Source organism: Ascidia mentula, chromosome 8 (assembly GCF_947561715.1).
Source record: "Ascidia mentula chromosome 8, kaAscMent1.1, whole genome shotgun sequence".
Classification (NCBI taxonomy): Eukaryota; Metazoa; Chordata; class Ascidiacea; order Phlebobranchia; family Ascidiidae; genus Ascidia; species Ascidia mentula.
In genome coordinates this window covers 13,014,978-13,029,943 of record NC_138573.1, presented here as the reverse complement: position 1 = coordinate 13,029,943, position 14,966 = coordinate 13,014,978, and the positions used below count along the sequence as shown (strand labels likewise).

General features: G+C 36.4%; 1 protein-coding gene across 2 annotated transcripts; it reads right to left on the bottom strand.

Moving 5' to 3' along the window:
* Nucleotides 1-439: 439 nt before the first annotated feature.
* On the bottom strand, nucleotides 440-13,611 carry LOC145912731 (uncharacterized). 2 transcript variants are annotated; one of them, XM_083000305.1, is made up of 34 exons: nucleotides 13,390-13,611; nucleotides 13,193-13,274; nucleotides 12,729-12,917; nucleotides 12,520-12,651; nucleotides 8,923-9,078; nucleotides 8,800-8,871; nucleotides 8,106-8,340; nucleotides 7,858-8,042; nucleotides 7,698-7,775; nucleotides 7,453-7,644; nucleotides 7,314-7,388; nucleotides 6,914-7,108; nucleotides 6,782-6,856; nucleotides 6,451-6,633; nucleotides 6,296-6,367; nucleotides 5,737-5,937; nucleotides 4,833-4,904; nucleotides 4,557-4,754; nucleotides 4,433-4,504; nucleotides 3,985-4,173; nucleotides 3,834-3,905; nucleotides 3,574-3,768; nucleotides 3,446-3,517; nucleotides 3,156-3,350; nucleotides 3,020-3,091; nucleotides 2,776-2,967; nucleotides 2,655-2,726; nucleotides 2,406-2,594; nucleotides 2,092-2,163; nucleotides 1,841-2,032; nucleotides 1,699-1,770; nucleotides 1,426-1,602; nucleotides 1,065-1,136; nucleotides 440-912 (listed from the first exon to the last, which is right to left on the bottom strand). In XM_083000305.1, the coding sequence occupies exons 2-34, from the start codon at nucleotides 13,202-13,204 to the stop codon at nucleotides 550-552; spliced, it is 4,590 nt and encodes a 1,529-aa protein (XP_082856431.1). In that variant the 5' UTR covers nucleotides 13,205-13,274; nucleotides 13,390-13,611; the 3' UTR covers nucleotides 440-549. The 2 variants fall into 2 exon arrangements, with proteins under 2 accessions (XP_082856431.1, XP_082856430.1); XM_083000304.1 differs by having other exon boundaries at nucleotides 13,455-13,609.
* Between the last annotated feature and the right edge of the window lie 1,355 nt (nucleotides 13,612-14,966).

The window sequence follows — 14,966 nt, the reverse complement described above, 5'->3', positions numbered from 1 at the left end:
TTGCATTATCGTGTATGACTTTGACACTGGTGGGAGGTGTTGAAGCGTATCGTCTTTACTTGAAGTTGAAGCGTAACTATTCGCGTCTTTACTCAAATCGTCAACATTGTGCGCACGCGTTTATCTATTCAAGGAATCGCAAAAAAGGACGCAGAACAGTCGTGTGACTATACAGTATCATTGCAAAAATGAAGAACTGCATACTTTTTTAAGTTAAGTTTGAGCTGTAGATTAAACCAATCTTTAATTTTAAATATTTATTATTTTGTGACTAAAAAGTGAAAGAAATGTTTAAAAATGGGTGGCTTGCTTGAAATAGATATGAAGGCGAAAAAAGTCAAAAATTTAATTAATGATTTTTCCCCTATTAGAGTTCTGGTTTTGCTTGTTGTATTAGAGTTTGATAGTATGTGCTAGGCACAACATTTCACCACCCTCGTGTTTCATGTGATTTTATTTGATAAAATGTACATACTGTATATATTACATATAACACTACAACTAATGCAAACGAAAAATATCACATTTAAAAATACAAAGGGAGATTTTTTAGCTTTTGAACCAATTCAAAGGATTTAACATAGATTTTTTCTCTTTTTCTCGCCGGCGTTGTCGGTCGATATCGGCTTCAGCTTGCCGGCGTTGTTCTTCGATATCGGCTTCAGCTTGCCGGCGTTGTCGGTCGATATCGGCGTTAGCTTGCCGGCGTTGTTGGTCGATATCGGCTTCAGCTTGCCGGCGCTGTTTGACGATATCGGCTTGAACATCGGCTTCAAGAGTCCGGCGCTGTTGGTTCATAACTTCTTCCATTGAATTCAAGTGTTTGGGGTTTTTACTCATTTCCCTTATGTCCCGTTCAAAACCCATCATCAACAGGTTGTGTATTTTTTTAATTTCTTGTAGATCTTTAATCTGAAATTTTTTTTACTTTGGATTGTTTTGTAAAAACTATGGACAAGATCATGCAGGATTGCTATTAATTACATCACAAGTACTAATTTTACAGACTTGTAATACTTTGTATAAATCTTACGATAACTTGATTTTATCAAATGATAGCATACATTTAAAAGCTTCAGATAATGTTTTTCCTTCATTTCCCCAATTTTTTTGTCAATTCTATTTTCCAGTTTCTCCTGTTTGAAAAATTAAGTTTGTTTATATTTTAAATACTCAACAAAACAAAAATTGCGTTTACAATAAAAAGTCCAAACGTGCTTTGCCTTTAATTTTAGCAAAAGTTTTTAAAAAAATCCTGTTCATAAACTTGGTACTAAACATTTTGTTAAACTCATGACAAGAAAACTTTAATGTTTATTAGCACAGAATATCCTATGCAATTACCAGAAACTGTGGTGACAGGTACTGTACTGTGAAACTATTTATGTAAGATTAACTTTCTCATTTTCATAATGGAATATTTACCTTTTCCTTGATTTGAGACATAAATCCCATAAAATCATTGCTTAACGTAGCTTCCATTTGTTTTCCGTAACTGTCATCACTGATACTTTTTATTTCAGAAATAAAGTTTCTCTGGAGCTCCTCATGCTTCTTTTCCAACTCAGTTTGTTGACTTTCAAGTGAACAATTATTCAGTATCTAAACGATTTTTGTGTGTTCTTTAGTTATGTAATAATCAGAACCCTGACCATCTTCTTGCTTTAAATTAAGGTTAGTTATTCACTAAAAACATACCTCTGTACACAAGGTTTTGTATTTTTTTCTCAATTTCTCCATTTTTCTTTCAACTTTCAGTTGGTGATCCCTCTGTTTCACAAAAGATAAATTATTGTTTTATTATGGTACGGCACCTAGCCATTCCATTTATAGAAACAACCTTTTCAAAGTTCTGAATCAATTCGTCGCCAATTTCAGCAATTCGTCGATCAATTTCTTCTTCATGCTTGGTAGCATTCAACATCCATTGGCAATTTGTATTGACATGTTTAAAATACAGTATTTTTGCTTGCGATTTTGCCACCGCGATTCCTTCACGAGCAACTTCCACAGAAATTTGTTGCGTTTGCAGCTACCAATCGTGGCACATAATTTTTTAACGTATGCAGTCGACCTTGCAAAACAACTTACTTTTTCCATTTCTTTTTTCATGTAGTTCGTCGCATCTGATATCCCCCTTTCTACATGATCTTGGGTTGTTTCCTAAAAATATAGTTGATGGACAATTACCTTTGCATTATGTGTTCAAAATGCTTTTTGACACAAACACAAAATGGTGTGTATATCTGTGTTTCTGTGTAATTGCAGACCTTTTCCAATCATTATATTTAAAAAAATATACAATTGGCAATTTGGTGGCCAAGTCCCAAAAATGCAACGTTTTAAATATTATCTTTTATCTAACATGCTTATCTTTAATATCCGCGTATGTAGACCAAGCTTACCCATTGATTCTTTACTCTTTGAATATACTCATCACATATGTTGCCTAGAATGTCTTGTGTCTCTTTTTCGTATGGTTTTGCGTTAAACTGTTTTCCACAGCTTTGCATTCGCTCATCGTAAACCGCAGTTGCTTCCCTGATAACTTCATAAGTAGTTTCATATGCAGTTTCAATGGTGACAGGTTTATCCTGCATGCAACTCATGTAACTTTTGTTTTTTAATGTGTTACGCAAATTTATGTATTGTACCGCGCCCAGTTTTTCCCTCAAGTATGCAGTGGCTTCTGATTTTGCTCCGTTACAAAACAACTCAATGTACTCCTAGAAAGAAGCATGTTGTTTATCAAATAGATTTAATTACAAAAAATACCTTAGTTCTAGCATTTTCACTTATGTATTTAAATTTCAATCTGTCCAAATTTTCCTCCAAATTTTGACGTATATCTTTTACAATGTGATCAGGCATGTAATCTGTGTTTTCCAAAAAGTGGCCCAAAGCTCTTTTTCTACTATTATCCAATCGCTCTTCAAGATCAGATGCATGAAAGTGCTGTTTGCAAACCTAAATTTAAAAAGTGAGCACTCCAATTGTGAGAATAATTTTGTTGTCTCACTTCTTCAACTGATTCCTCAAATGTTTTCAAGGCTGTATTGGAAAGTTTCTCCGCTTTTATTATCATATTTCTCTGCAGCAAATAATTAGGTTTAAATCCATTTTTAAACAATTTTATTTATTTTTATGTGGGTTACCTTGACTATGACATGTACATTTGATACATGGTAATGATATTCAGATTTCAAACTTTTTTTAAGACGATCTTTGGCTTCCTGAAAATAATCACTCAAATACTTCGAATCCATTTCCTCAAACTGTTTCAACAGCTCGTTTTCTTTTTCCTTGGCGAATTCTGAAAACTCCTTATCATCGACACACTCTTGAGATTTCTGCATTAAACAAGTTCTTTGCAATTTGGATACATTTCAATTAAACTGTAACAATTATTTTTGTTTAAGAGAATTTGGTTTATTGTTTGTTTCACCTCATTGAGTTGACCTTGATAACATTGCACAAGATCAGTTTCTTTCTTCCTGATTTCACATATTTTCTCTTTCTTAACACATTTGAATATTAAGTTATCAGGATATACATTTGAACGTGTAAGCATACCTTAAACTTCGTATTTCCTGTTTGGAATGTTGTCCATTCTGATTGAATAGCAAGCAAAAGGTTGGACTCAACATGTTTGTATTTGTAAAATTGTTGTTGTGAGGCCTTCTTCTGTAGCTTTTTTAAGGCTTCCTTTTGACAAGCAGCGTGTTCTTCAAGGAGTGTAGTATCGTCAATGTAGCCTTTCGAACATACCTTGAAACAATTCACACTAAAAAAACCTTACACAGTCACTCAGAAAACAGAGTGAATAACAATACCTTTGCCATTTTTGATTGATAAGTTTTTTGAGCTTCTAGGACATGTTCAGCTGCTATCACATTGGCAATTTTCTTATAAATTACAAAAAAGTCATGGTAATATTTTTGTAAACTAAATGAATTGGTTCGTAGCGATCACACATATATCTACCTGTTTATTTTTGTTGGCAGAAAAAAAATCCGTTTTTGCCTCTTCAAGCTTTTGGCACAACTCGTCTCTTTTGTTGTTTTTAAATGGACATTTTTTCCCCAATCCTGTGTCAAATTGGTACAGAGCCTTATCTCTGGCTTGGGAATGAAATTCCTCTACCCATTTATCATTTGTAGGGTGTTCTAATTTCTATGTCAATGTTTAAAAAATAAAAATTGGTCGAAATTTTTGGGGGAATTTTTCAGATTTTAAGCTGCGTTGAGGTCAATAGTGGTCGAACGTCACACATTCGTGGCATGCAATTGCAATATTCCACTATCCCTTTTGCACTTGTGTTAACTGTTTTTCTTCACACTTAACATGCAATGAATATTTTGACATGTTTCGAAAGCAAGGATGTGAAAAAATATCTAATTATATTTGGATTTTACGGCAAAAATCAACTTACTTTTGACATAATCTCACTGTAAACATGAATGGAAGCAGTGGCCAAGGCGGAAATTCCTTCCTCCAAGTTTTCCTAAAAAGATTTACTAGCGAGTATTAAAATTGATAAAATTAATGAGAATTACCTTGTTTCTATAAAACCCGTTTAGGTTATGAGTATATTCGTCGTCTATTGCGGCTTGAAGTTTTTCAAAATAGTTTCTTTGCTGCATTTCAAGGTTTTTAATATTTGCACTTCCGTTTTCAAATTTTTTGAATGCCTGGTCCGCAACGTCTTCATGCTTCTGGTGAAGGTGATCTTCTTCAATTTCATTAAAGTTTATCTGTAACAAAGAAAGGACAGATAGCAAACTATTTAGTATGATGACAAAGTTAATATCAAATCTTATTACAAATTGTACCTTTTTCATTTTTTTACGATATTCATTCAAACAAGTTTGAAACGTTTGTTCAAGCTTCAGTTCTAAATTGTCCTGGAAAACATGTTAAACATTCAAACTTGTGTTTTAAAAACGCCGTGGTTGGACATAAGGTCTAGGGATGTTCCAAGGCGAACCCGAACCCGAATAGATTCGCCGAATATGAGCGCAGATGTCATATTCGTACGAACGCGAATATTGCGCAAGATTCGTATGCGAATATTTATTGAAGCATAATATGGTTGTGTGATAAAACCGCCAAAGTTTTTTTCTGTTTTGCATGACCAATAACGGTAGCACACCGCTGATAACGCCACGAGAACTGGTGTAGTCGTTTTTGCTTTTGGTTTATCACCACGATTGAACAAAACGTGAGGAAAATACTGTTGCGATTGTAGCAAAATCCCGGTGGTCTAACATCGTATTATAGTTCTGGGGGCTGCTCTTAGCACGGGTTTTCGTCACCAAAATACAGTATAAGGCATTTGAAAACAAAAGAACGGAAGTCCTGTTGTTTCAACATTATATTTGGTCAAGCATCATGATATAACGGATTTATTACGTTATGTCAATCAAAGTATCGTTTTTCCTAAACACTAGCGGTAAAGACCACTGTTCGTCTGAGGTATAGTATAGACTCGGTTGTTGGTTTCCAAAAGTTCATTAAACTTTGCAGAAATCAACTGTATGCAATTTATTTGTCGTATGATATCAAAACAATACTTGGTGAAGCAGTATACTTGCGCACGTGTGGAAAACGATCAACTATTATTGACGTCACACTTGCATACGAATATATTCGGGTTCGCACGAATAATGTTTCTATTTATTCGGATCCGCACGAACCCGAATCTTTGTCCATTTGGCACATCCCTAATAAGGTTACCTTTATTCGTTCGTTTTCATACACCAACATGTTTTTTTGTTGTTCATAAAATTTATCAAGTCGAACTTCCGCAGCATCTTTGTCACTAGACTGAAAACTTTCAAGAGATTTCCTGGCAAACTCTTCAGAAAAAGTGATACACTCTTCGTGTAGTGTAAATACTTCATTTGGGTTCAAATACATATCGCGTTGCCATCTTTCCTGTGCATTTAAAATACAGCTCATGAAAATTTATTTCTGGCTATATTAAGCATTATAACAAAACTGAAAAAAATACTTATTATGTTTCTATTTGCAGGAAGGAGCCCCTTGATGAATTTCAGCTAATTTGTTGTAATTACTCAAAAAATAATTTCGTCTTTGTGTGGCACTGGCATTATTAATTCCCTTTTACAATTTTATTTGAAGTCATGATTGATGGCAATAAATTAGCTGACATTGTTCCAAAAATTGTTACTTTATAAAACTATGGAACACTTCCAAACAAATTAATGTTGCTTATGCAAAATATTGCTTAACTGTGAGCCAAATTCTTACAATAATAAAAAGCCAATCTTACGTTTAGTTTCTTCTTATACTTCTTTTCAATTTTTGGTAATGTTTCATACAGCATGCTTTTTAAAGACATTATCTGTAAAGTTTTATAAGCAAAATTTGAGAGCATAAACATTTTGTGTGCATGTCAAACAATTAAATGTCATGTATAAATTTTACTTTTTTGTTGTCGTAGCGTGCTTCTCCATTTTCCTGCAAAGTTAATTCTGCTTCGAGATTTCGTTGATAAGTATCTACAAACGTTTTATGATACATTTTTGACTGTTCCTTGAATTGATCAAGCGCTGTTTTCTTTGCATTTTTCACAGCATTTTCAACTTCTGCAGCATCAGTACTTTCATGCTGTACAAATGTATCTCTTTGTCAGTTTCAAAATTAGACATTTAGATTTTGACCTTTAGTATCAAAATAAGCACTGTATAGTCGATTAGAATAGTAACCCATTATAACATGGGCGAAATGGGCGTAAGTGTAAAAACACCATACATACGCTTGAAGTCAACGATGTTTTGAAATTCATCACAATTTCAGAAACTAAATTATCCATATTTTGTTTTGCAGTCATCTATAAAAAGTTGATAAGGGTATTTTTGCTGCAAACTCCTAATAACATAATTGGTACCTGCTTAAACATGTATAAGTTTGTTAGTTCGGCGTACTTTTGCTGAATACTCCTTTTTAGTCGGTCTATGTATTCAGTCATCATTACATTGTCCAACTTGGGATGTGCATCCCTGAATTCTTGTTCCAAGGTGTCACTTATTTTAAAGTGCGACACTTCCACTTCGGCTAGATTGAACAATTCCGCACATGGATGCTGGAAACACAAAAAAACGTAGAAAACCTTTTTGGGCGATTTGTTTTTTAGTGAATCATCAACATTTTCTCTGTTTGTTTTTAAAAATTTTGTGTGGATCATATTAGTTTGGATTATTCCCAGTGGACTGTCCTGTCTTGGAGTTGTTTCCACTTCTCAACATTTGTATTGTTTTGTTTAATGTTATTTGTCACCTATAACTAACCAGGCTTGCGAACTCCGTGGCGAAGCTTTGAATTGACTTTTCTATGTTTTTGTCAAGTTTTGACTTTAGTGCACTCTGAAATATAAAACATCCATTAAACTTTTAGTTTGTAAGGGACTTTTCGCCATTTTTCTATTACTAGTTTGTTGCTAATTTCTTGTCGAAAATCAAATAAATTTCGTTTCAAAAGAGTCTCAAGTTTGTCACGAGTTTGAGTTTTAAAAGTTGTGCTTCCAAGTAACATTCTTTCCTCAAAAATCTTGAAAATTTCTTTTTTTATTGTCTCTTTAATAGCTGACATCTCGTCATCTGTGTAATTCAACTTTTCCTTCTGAAAGTGTGACATATTAAAAAATGTTGGGTGTTTTGCATGTGGATCATTACAGAAATTTTCAGCAGCCTCTCTTTGCATAAGTGATCACAGTCTGCAAGAACTTTGTTGGCTACTTGATCCGCTGTGCTCTGAACAGATACAAAAATTATTATTGTATTTGCTGGTTATTTTGTTTTTTTGAATGTTATTTTAAGAAACATATGGACATACCTCAAAAATATTTTTAATTTGCGGTAGGTCGCTGGAATGTATTTTTGTTATTATAGTCATAATGTAGTCAATCATGTTTTGACCGTTCGCTGGTTTCCCTCCGATTTTTTTACTCGCTAGTTTTTCAGGCGAAAACAACCCCTCTACAAATATTTTCACATGTTGTTTAAAGGATTGGTCCATGTCTAAAAAAACGGGGTAATTAATTAGGTTATCTGTGTATCTGTGTAAAAAAAGGGTTTTTTTACCTTCATATACAATTCCTTTGCTTTCGTTTGGCCTTTGAGCTATTTTTGATCCAGGATATGGCAGGAGGAAGCAAAATATATTTTCGAATGACTTTTTTATGTATCTTCTTACATCGAAAAACTCAACTTCAGAATCGTCGTCTGGTTCCAGGCACTTTTTCAAAACATTATTTCCTCCTTCTTGACCAAATCCTTCGGATGAATGTTGCCAATCGCGGATTAGAAACCAAAAGTTCTAATAAACAACTTGACGTTGATTATGTAGCTTTGCATGAATCACGTCATATTAGAGAACAGTTCCCATTATTATAATGCTATTGTTTAACACGCAATTCCTTTGTCCCGAACCCAATTAACTGAACTCTCTCTAGCTATACATTCCGTTCAAATTTATCAAGTAATCTGGGAGAGAGAGAGAGACAGTGCAATAGAGAGAAGAGGGACACAAGTCAATTGGGTTGATTGCCGCCTAGCTATACGAGCTATCGTTTGGCATCGATTCGATGGGTTGTTTGTAAGTTGTCGATGTGTTTTTGTTTATGTTTGAACGAGGTAAATCTTAAATATGTTTCAACGGAGGTATAGTCTAGGTTTAAACAGTAGAGCAGGAGTCAGATACACGGCAGAGGGCAGGTTGTTATATTGTGTACAACGTTCAAGTGCAGCTTTAAATCAAACATTCGAAAAAAATCACCTGAAAAGGCTTGTTCTTGGCGATATCTTCGCATTTGCTTGATTGCAAAGCTTGTGCATAGTTTGTAAACAGCTTAAAAAATATTGAGAAAGTTACGACGCCTTATTTTAAAATCTTTCTTACCCTTAAGCATTGAAGATTGTCCTCTTGTATTTGTTGCGATAAATTGTAGATTTGTACGGAACTTATTAATGTACTCAATGCAAATATTGCAGTGCATTTTGCCATTGATGTCTTGTTATCAAACAGTCCTTGGGTGTCCATCAAGAAAACAGCAACCTTCAAACAATAAACAAAAAAAAATTTTTGGGTGCCGCAATATAAAGGGATATTAAAGACAACAGTAAATTTAAACAAAAAGGATGAGGAATTTACAACAAAAAACTAGCACAGAATTCAACCTTTCTCCGATAATTTACAGTATCATGATAACCCAAAAAATCATATCAGTGGCACTATACGTTTTGAAAAACCGATTTGGGCGTTTTAAACCAGCAGGGTCTGGCGACGTAACTTAATGCAACCACCTCTCACTGCGACAGGCCGCTACTCGATTTTCATAAATGAAGTTAAGTTGCGTAACCCTTTTTCTCTGTCATGAACCATGTGTGGTTTACAGACAAACAACAATTCACTCCCAATAAAGGAGATATAAAGCCTAGAATAGATGAAGGAAAAAATCATTTTACTTACAGTAACAAACCCATTTTAGTAACGCGAAGGAGTTTGTGTGAAAGGCTTTTATCGATGTTGCTGTTAAACGCATTTATTAACACTGGTTTTGCAGGGATCGCGTTTGCAGAGAGAAAACACGCCGTTTATCTGACTCCTATGACTTTTTGAAAAAACACCTGCCACAGGCTACCTTTACGAAGCGCAAAACCAAACCACAAGACATACCTTAGATAAATACGCGTAAGCACTCAATGCAGCCTTCTCCCGACGATTTTTCTCATAGTGTGCGCGTAACTTGGGCCTCTTCGCTGAGTGAGTTCTCTGTTCCCGTTTTTTTCGCTTAGTGAGTTCGTGGCTTATGGCCATCGATATATAACGGTTATTGAGATTACAATTTCAAGCAGATGTTACGAGCCTTAAGGAAGATAAATGTAACACTGACGAGCAGGTCAGAACCTGCACCAGTAGTATCAATAGAGAAGAATAATTTTCATTTCTCAATGCCGCGTTTAAAGAAATGCGCAAACTTTTACAATTTGTCGACACTACGAAAGCTTTTGCCCAAGCGTGGATGCAAATGAGGCAGCGCAAGAACCATGCTTATTTTTTATCATTAGTCGGAGGGCATTGTTTTTGATATAAGGCAAGCCTCTGGTGATAATCTATACAGTAAGTCTTATTCAGAACTAAAAGCGCTCGGATGCGAAATTAACTACGAATCTGCCTCGCGCAATAGAGCAAAGCAGCGCCTTTCGCAGCAGTTTTAGCTGCAAGAAGAGGCAAATAGGCAGTTTATTATGAAAGTTTATAAGCTGGGACAAACAACCTACCCCTGGGAAGGGGCAAAATGGGCCTAAAGACGAAATGCTATACATGCCTTTGAAGCGAGGTCTGCGAAACCTATCTGTAGCAGACAAGATAGCAAAATCACACTATCCATCCCTCTAAGAAGCCAGTAAAGTTGCAATTAACTGTGCTGACATTTCAATTAAAGATATACAGCGGCGAGACATCTTTGCTGTGGCCACAACCGTCAAATTCGACCTAAGCTCCGTAATAGAGCAAACTTGAGTGAAGAAGTAAGTCAGCTAAAACAAAAGGTCGGTTTATCTATGCTTTAACTTAGCCAACAACGTATATCACATGTTTTGGTTGCGTTAAACCCGGCTATGCCTGCGTCCTATGCATTAGTGCATCTTACCGATGCTCAAGACAACAGTGGGACTATCAGGGCCTGCGTTCACCATCAAGGGCGTCGAACCATCTGTACCATGTGGAAACCGTCCCGGTTGAACTTACGTGCGCTGCTATTATGTGCCTTGATTGATACAGGTCCCACAGTGACAATAATTTCCGAATCTTTCTTCGACCGCATGCCACACCAAAAATAAAATCCCAATCACAAACCAGCTAAAATTTTAAGGGCTGATGGTCGTTCCATACAGTTAATGAGCCCGGATAAACTACCCACGCATGTTGCTGTGGTGCAAGGTAAATTATACATTTTGATATGTCCGAAAAATACATCAGTTACTATTTCCCCTTTTACGGAAGTTGCAGTTTAGGGTCATGTGGGTACCTATGAGGATCTCCTGCGAATATGTGCGCAAAAGGAATGGCAGTACGAAAAAGACTATCGTCCCCTAAACGATTGCACAAAGGATTGTAGCTTTTTTCTCCAGCAGTGATAACAAGAAATTGCGTTGCCAGTCACCAAGGACTATTTGAGTTTAACGTCATGCCATTAGGGTTGTCAAATGCACGACTTTTCAATATTTAATTCGGATCGTGTTAAATGGCGTTGAATGCAATGGATCGCTGGCATGTTTGGACGACATCTTTGTTTATTTTGAAATGTTTGAGCAATACTTGCAGCGACTTGACGCTGTTTTTCATGGATAGTGGCTAACGGGTTAACCCTAAAGCTTTCCAAGTGTCACATACCGTAACCGGAAATAAACATTTTGGGATAGTTTGTTTTAACACAATGTAAGGTTCAACGAAAAACACGCTGCGAGGGGCCAGGCCTGTTCCCGAAAACGTGGAAGAATGAAGACATTTTTTGTCTCGTGCTGCTTACTATCGAATGTTTGCCTATCCATTGTACGACCTTACAAGGCAAGATAGTCATAGTTTATTCTGGTTGGAAGAATGTCGTCAGGCCTTCAGTTTTATAAAACAATTTCCCTGGTGTGTCGACAAAATATGTGTTAAGACAATGATGCGCTTCAAACGTTGCGGTTGGCTGTGCGTAATCACAGGTATCTGTTTTACAATTTCGTTGTTATTTACGCAAGCCGTTTTTACTTCGCACTGGCCACACATCATTTTGATGGCTATGGAAATAAAAAGAAACGTACAGGCAGTATGTCTATTGGTTTGACATTTCATCGTGTTTTGATTTTAAGTTAGTTCATCGCACGGAAGCTGAACATACAAACGCAGATGCCCATAGCAGGCAAATGTTTTCTGACGACAAGGAACTGACCCACGATTTTCGAAGGCTAGATGCGAAGGCTACGCTTTGGGTTTTAATTTGACTGGCGGAAAGAAAAGTGATTACAGAGCTTCCACATGACCAAAAGCACGGAGGAGGTCACATGGAAACACAGCGCAGCACGCACTGTCTCAAATGCCCTGTTTGCGACACCCGATAGCTGCCGCCGAGAACTCGCCAAGCTCTATTGGTACCGTAGAACGGAGCTAATGGAAAGGGTAGGAGATAGATATACTGGGAGGACTGCCTTCAACCCACTGTGGAAACAGGGTATATGTATGCAGAAGTAAAAGGTCGCCTGGACCTGCTCAGAAAAAAGGTGAAGCAAAAGTACGACACAAAGGCAACACACGGGAAATTGAGTGTTGGGTACCAAGGTGCTGTTGCGCAATGTGGTCCACAGGATTGACGAAACAAAGAAGTTTGGCGTGCGATGTCCCCATACACTATATTACAAAGGTTTTGCATCGCGTCACCTATCAAATTCGGGACGACTGCATGTTTTGATTCAGGAACCACGAGCCTTAAGAGAAGTAAACGTTACACACCTTCTCGCCAACGTTGTTTTCAAGAATAAAATATTTGCTGTAAATTAATATTCCCTGAGTATCAGGATCCATTCCTCCTCTCCACGAAAATCCTCCTACATTTAAATTTCCTGTTTCCATCCAGTTTTTTTCCTTTAAAAAGATTTTGCTGTTGCAAAGATTTCAACACTTAAACCATCAACTATTTAACACTGTGGTTACAAGCTTACCGTTGAGGTTGATTTGATTGACAAATACTTCAGGAATAAGTTAAGCATAAATGATTTGCCCTTCCGAAAAGCCCCGGCGATTGAATATATGGCCACGGGCATGTCTTTGACATCTTTAAACAGTTGGTATAATTTTTCCTCGGTTATTTGACTTCCATCGGTATTTGATATGAAAACTGCTTCATATCCCTTTACAACCAAAAAATGAATTAGTTGCAGACAAACATAGGGAGTAAATTTGTATTTAAATATGCATTTGTACATATCGAGTTGTTACGTTAAAAAGGCTTTTCATAATACAAACCTTACATCGATCACTTTTATGGCTTCATTGGCACCTATGCTTTTTTATTTTGCAAGTTTATTATTCAAATAATGAAATTGAATTGATAACCCTTTGTTATATCAGATAAACAATAAACATTAAATTCTATCCCAGGGGCGGGGATATAGTTTATGTTTACCTGTTCACTCATTTTTTTCAAAATTTTGCCGGATCAGCTCTTCCAGCCAAAAACTACGACGGAGAAGAAGTTAGTGCAATCCCTGTAAACAGAGCCTGCTTTAATTTTTTCAAAAGTACTTTCAGTTTTTCGTAAACCTTTTTATAAATGCAAGAAATTTTCAGTAGTTTACTTATTTCCTTCAACTGGTTTCTTACTTTTTACTTCCGATGTTCTGCACAATCCTCGCCAAAACAACGTAAGTTAATTATTGCAGTCCTACCTTGAACCAAGTAGGAACCATAGGTAGGTTTTGTGCAACCTGCAGTTTGCTGAAGAATCAAGATACGAATGAAATAGAGAGCAGTCCGATCAAGATGACCTCGGGTCTGGCAAAAGGTTGTTAAAGCGCGTGCTTTTATCTAGATACGTTCAAAAGTCGTCTGACCTAAATGACCTCCAAACTTATATCAGAATCCTCAAGGACAACACAGCCCACCACACAACTCCTCACAAACAAGAAGCTCAAATTTCCACAACAATTTTGAAAGCTACAGAAAGGTGTGTTTGGGTTCCAAACATTAGAGACAAATCACCGTGGAGCGCACTGTATTGTTTGCTACCCAGTTGGGTGTCTAACGGATCAACGCAGCTTTCAATTATTGTCATGGAAATTTGAGCTTCTTGTTGGTGAGGAGCTATGTGGTGGGCTGTGTCGTCCTTGAGAATTCTGATATAAGTTTGGAGGTCATTAAGGTCAGACGACTTTCAAACGTGAATTACCAGCTGCATTGATGAAGCCTTGTAGGTCGAAACAATGACACATGTGTCTGCAACAATCGATGATTACAGCACATATACGGTATTATATTAAACACTATTAAAGTAACCTGATGACGAACCAGCATAGAATTAGTATTTACCGTTGTACTTTTAATTAAACAAGGCTCAACCACAATATGCAGCAACGCAAGAAGGTTAGATATTTTATTTTGGGGTGATCCAAAAATTTGGGGCACGCAATGCGTGAAGTTGACAGACTGCGACTTCACAATTCTCTGACAGTGGCGTCGTAATCAGTAAAGGGGTGATCATAAACTATCTTCACATTGATCACCATAAGACCATTTTATCACTATATACCGGTCACTCATATCGCATGTCACCCACAAAAAAAATTATAAACGTATCTCTGACCCAACTAAACAATAAGCAAGCCTGTCAATAATGCATATGCGAGTAAAACGTTGTTCGGTTTTCGCAAAAACACCTGCTACAGTTGGTTATAAACCGTAAAATGGTATGGTAAGCGGCAACAGCGTAAAACTAAGAACTAGTCATGTTTCAGGATTTACGACAAGAGCAAAAAGTGGCGCCATTTGTCTATATGGCCGCCAAACACTTTTGTAGATCAAAAACAAAAAAGATAAGATCACAGTATGTAGGTGGGCAATAAGATCACAGGGATCAATACAATTATAAGCAACTATATTTATAACGACATTGCCAGACAAAAAACAAACACATATAGGTACCCTCCTGGGTTGCACAAGGTCATTGCTTCATCGGCGCTTTTGCTTGTATAACAGTTTAAGTTTGTGAAAATTATAGTTGGACTTGGTTTTTAACCAGTTCGCATTTTCGTATTTTCAACTTCCTCCGTCTATACGAAAAGAGAGAAAAACATCTTGCTTAGCAACTTGTTTACTCCTTTCCGCAGAAGCTTGTTACTCCTTTCGGCAGAAACATGAATATTTTCCAAAACAAATAGATGATATCTAAAATCCAGAAGTTA